Genomic DNA, 4,834 nt, shown 5'->3' on the forward strand with positions numbered 1-4,834 from the left:
CATGAGCTTGGACGGGGCTCGATCTGCCGACCACGGGGATGTGAAGTCGACACGCTATCACTGAACTAACCAGACGGCTGGGGGAATAGATAGATAGATAGATAGATAGAGAGAGAGAGAGAGAAAGAGAGGGGGGGATAGATAGAGAGATAGATAGATATATAGATAGATAGATAGAGAGAGAGGGGGGATAGATAAGGATAAGGATAAGCCAGATTTGCGAAGCAGATGCTACGCCGGGCTTGTGTGCACTAAGGCGAGCCCGTCTGTGTCAGCATGTGCAGACTCGTGAGAGAATGTGCCAACGAGTGTTGACTCGATCTAAGCTTGGTCCTTACCCAATGCAGTGCCCAGCTTCGTCAGTAACCGCCAGGTGACAGTGGAAGCTCACGAGCTTGGACGGGGCTCGATCTGCCGACCACGGGGATGTGAAGTCGACACGGTACCGCTGAACTAACCAGACGGCTGGGGGAATAGAGAGAGAGATAGATAGATAGATAGATATATAGATAGAGAGAGAGGGGGGGAGATAGATAAGGATATGGATAAGCCAGATTTGCAGAGCAGATGCTACGCCAGGCTTGTATGCTCTAAAGCTGGGTTTACACGGTCGAACGGCTCGTCGAGCTCGGTTGTCAAACCTACTTGTCGAACGGCTCGAAGAGCTTTCAGACGGTACATCGAACCTTAGTGTGCTTCGTGCTTTTACTTTTACTTTCTTCTGTTGATGTTTCCCCTAGTAGGTTTGAAGCACAACTGAGGTTCGATGTTCGACACCCATTCACACGCTCGAACCGTTCGTTGGATAATGAAGCCCTGCCCACAAAAGTCAAGACGAGCCTGAAATTCATCGAGCCACTCGACGAGCGCGCTCGACAACCAAATATCCTGTTCACACGCTCGAACATCACTTCAAACACGTGGTTGTCGAACCGGGCTCGACGAGCCGTTCGACCGTGTAAACCCGGCTTAAGACGAACCCGCCTGTGTCAGCGTGTGCTGACTCGTGAGAGAATGTGCCAATGAGTGTTGACTCGATCTGAGCTTGATTCTTACCCAACGCAGTACCCAGCTACGTCAGTAACCGCCAGGTGACAGTGAAAGCTCACGAGTTTGGACGGGGCTCGATCTGCTGACCACGGGGATGTGAAGTCGACACGCTACCGCTGAACTAACCAGACGGCTGGGGGAATAGAGAGAGAGAGACAGATAGATAGATAGATAGAGAGAAAGAAAGAAGTATGAAACTTTCACATACCTCATCCATCCCTGTACCACCGTGCACTGAATCCCTACCTCCGTCTCTGCCAGGGAGGTGAGTTCGATTGGGACGAAAAGGTCCAGAGCAACATCCACGGCTGTTTCTACTATGGCTACGCCATCTCGCACTTGCCTAGTGGGAGAGCTGCCGAATACCTGGGCGGGAAGCTCTGTGTTGGCGTTGGATTATTAGTTGCCTCCATACTTACTCTCCTTACGCCCATTTGTGCTGAAATTTCCACCGAGATGTTCATCGCTCTCAGGGTCGCTGAAGGCCTCGCCTTGGTGGGTGTTGGCAACCGTGGTACCTTTTCTCTTGTACCGTTTGTTCCAATGTTCACAAATATTTTATGCAGATTCTTTCATGTTGTTGTAAGTTTCATATGTGCAAAGATATGTTTTAGGACACCATAAGAAAATTCATAACATTCAGAAACTTTTAGGGCGGATGTTTCCCTGCCATGAACACACTGCTGGCTACATGGTTTCCTCCAGCTGAGAGGAGTAAATACACGGCACTGGTAATGACAGGTATGTAATAAAATCACGTTGTCTAAAAGGAGGTATCGGGTAAGAGTAATCTCTGGAAGTTATGGATAGGTGGCTGATTAATGAAAATGATTGTAATTAGCTGTTTCTTGGTATTACTTGAAAGTTATTTACACATGGAAAGCAATGCAGCATTTTATCACACTACCCATATCACCATCCTGTGAAAAAAAAAAAAAGATATCTTCCCTTTGCATTCTGCAACAGTGATTGCCATGCCAGTGACGGGGTGGCTGTCGAGTTCGGAGGAGCTGGGCGGGTGGCGATCCGCCTTCTACGTCTTCGGTACGACTGGTCTGTTGTGGAGCATCGCTTGGTTTCTGCTGGTGCACGACAGGCCCGAGCATCACCCGAGAATCTCTGACGCAGAGCTGCAGTACCTTCATTCCTACAAAGACGTTATGAAAGAAGCCAAGGTCCGTGTGATGTTACAGGACTGTTTCATATCTCGAAATATTTATTCTAGTTTCTTACGAGATCTTACGAGCTACTATTGTCCCTATATCTACTTTCCTTTGTTTCCCAGGTCGTGCCACTACCCTGGTATGAAGTACTTACGTCCCCATACGTGTGGTTGGTGACCCTGGCTTCCATCGGAGGCACCCTTGGCTTCTACACCATCATCACGGAACTCCCCACATACCTCAGCAAAATCCAACATTTCGACATGAATAGTGTAAGACCATATTTGCATTCCTTGATTTGTTCAAGTGATTCCGTACGAGACTAAGATAACACAATGTCAACTGTGGGATAGATTTTCCTCCAATTCTTCCTCCTCTTTTAGACCGGGGTTCTGTCAGCGTTGCCGTATGCGCTGGCGTGGGCCGTCAGCGTCATCTGGGGATTCCTGGTGGAGAAGCTCGCCTCGACCGGGACGATGACCATCCTGCAGATCAGGAACATGTCCATGGCTATTTGTGAGTTGTTTCACGTGTGTGTGTGTTTGTGTGTGTGTGTGTGTGGGTGAACAGTATAATTTCATCTACTCTTCTTCAGCTTCTCTTTGGTTCGTTTAACCCCGCATCTGTTTCCTGCAGCCTACTACCTCCCCACCCTGTGCTTGGTGGGAATGTGCTTCGTGAACTGCAATGGAATACTTGCCATGGTTCTGCTGTGTCTGGCAGTGAGTCTGGCGGCGCCCAACATGTCAGGCTATCTCTGCGCCTACCAAGACCTGGCTCCTAACTTCGCTGGTAGTCTTATGGGCTTCTCAAAAACCTTCGGCTCCTTGATGGGCGTGGTTGCCCCAGCCCTCACAGGAGCCATCACATATAATAATGTAAGCCTTTACGCTTTCTCGATGGCCAGTCTGGTATATTTTAATCAAATTTGGATCAAAATGTAGCATTTTCAATAGATACTGTAAGTGAAAATCTGAATGCTGCTTGATGATAAAAAATTTCTTGTATTTTATATATATATACATATGTAATATATATGTATATATACATACATACATACATATATATATGTGTGTGTGTATGTATGTATGTATGTGTATCTATATATACGTGTAAACGAGACTCACACGTCCCTACGCTCTTCTCGCAGCAAACCCTAGCGGCCTGGCGAGAAGTGTTCCTCGTCTCGGCCGCCACTTACGTCGTCACCTGCACCATTTACATAGTCTTCATGACCGCAGACGTCCAGCCTTGGAACGACCGCAAAAGGCGGGAGAATATATGGAGAACGTAGAGATGTGGGATTGGAACATTTTGGGACATTCGGTAGCGATATGTGTCTTGGAAACTTTCTGTTCGCACGAATCGTTGGCATTTCTACACCTGCGAGAGTCTTCTTCATTCTTCGATTTGGGATTGTGCTGGACGCAGATGGGTCAGCAGAGTAGTAGTCGTGTTTTCCATGATCATTAACCCGCTGCAGATGGGGATAGAATTGCTTGCTCTGGCCCCGGGCCGGGTACAATTGCCACCTTCGTATATGGGTATTATTTCCGAGCGAAGGAGCTTCAGACTACATATCTCGACCTGGCGCACTCTTTCATTCACTCATTATAACTCTAGAGTCTTTTTTTCTATTCATTATATTTTGTATTTTACAATATTGTGAGGCATATATGCTATATGACAGGATTTATCAATGTTGTAGTAAAGAATTGTAGTATCGAGACCATATTAGCTCATTGGGTTCTTTGTACTGAATATGCTAGAAGTATTAAATTTTTATATGATAAGAATAACTTTATTTATTCGTATTGGTGGACTTTCGTAAACAGATACGGAAGAAATGACCATCCCCTATGAAGAAAAACATGAAGAGGAAGTGAATGAAAACATTGTGCTTATGATTGCGAGTGCCACAAGCACAAAGCAGCCATACTGGCACAGGGGATCATTGCAGACGCAACACATGATTTGGGTCAGCTTCCTCTCACCATTCTGCCTGTACATTGTGCACGGCATGTACTTTGGAACGGGAGGTCGGCAACTTGTATGTCCCTGCTCTCTGAAGCTGATGCTCGGTAGAGACCGTGGTTAGGCGGCTTTCAAGTTTGTTTTTTTTTTCCTGTGGTAGCAGGAGAAAGTTAAGGATTTTAAATTCAAAGTAATTGGGGGGGAATATTGCGGCCATAAGAGTAATTATAAATGTAATTCTCATTATCAGCCACTAAATAGAGTTAATACTCATACTATAATAAAAAAAAAAAAGCTCACCACTCCCCTAATGTTAAATACACCACGACGACTATCGTCATGTACGTCATCACACCGTACGCATCGGGTTTATTATATATACATACACACAGACATACAAAATAATGTGTTGATATATATATATATATATATATATATATATATATATATATATATTGTAGAGGAGCCTTCTGCAGCAGGAAGGCATGGAAGGGCAAGAGGGAAAACCGGGCCGGCATAAAGGCAACTGATTGAGACGCTAAAATTCTTTACTTTACGTTTATTTATCAAGCACAAGCTACTACATGTAAAAAAAAAACAAGGTATCACAAAATAGGCATGTAGTAGAATAAAAAAAACTTACGCTA

General features: G+C 45.3%; 1 protein-coding gene across 1 annotated transcript in view; it reads left to right on the forward strand.

Moving 5' to 3' along the window:
• LOC147469213 (sialin-like) overlaps nt 1-4,308 on the forward strand; it is a 7,183-nt gene extending 2,875 nt beyond the window's left edge. Inside the window, exons 3-9 of the mRNA XM_086550387.1 lie at nt 1,312-1,545; nt 1,704-1,794; nt 2,002-2,225; nt 2,336-2,485; nt 2,597-2,729; nt 2,850-3,091; nt 3,364-4,308. Coding sequence (XP_086406513.1) covers nt 1,312-1,545; nt 1,704-1,794; nt 2,002-2,225; nt 2,336-2,485; nt 2,597-2,729; nt 2,850-3,091; nt 3,364-3,507 — 1,218 coding nt within the window. The 3' untranslated portion in view covers nt 3,508-4,308. The remainder of the gene's footprint in view (nt 1-1,311; nt 1,546-1,703; nt 1,795-2,001; nt 2,226-2,335; nt 2,486-2,596; nt 2,730-2,849; nt 3,092-3,363) is intronic.
• Nucleotides 4,309-4,834: the final 526 nt, after the last annotated feature.

This window comes from Penaeus japonicus, unplaced genomic scaffold, assembly GCF_977035675.1.
Source record: "Penaeus japonicus unplaced genomic scaffold, GWHDUDI00000001_assembly GWHDUDI00000023, whole genome shotgun sequence".
Lineage (NCBI taxonomy): Eukaryota > Metazoa > Arthropoda > Malacostraca > Decapoda > Penaeidae > Penaeus > Penaeus japonicus.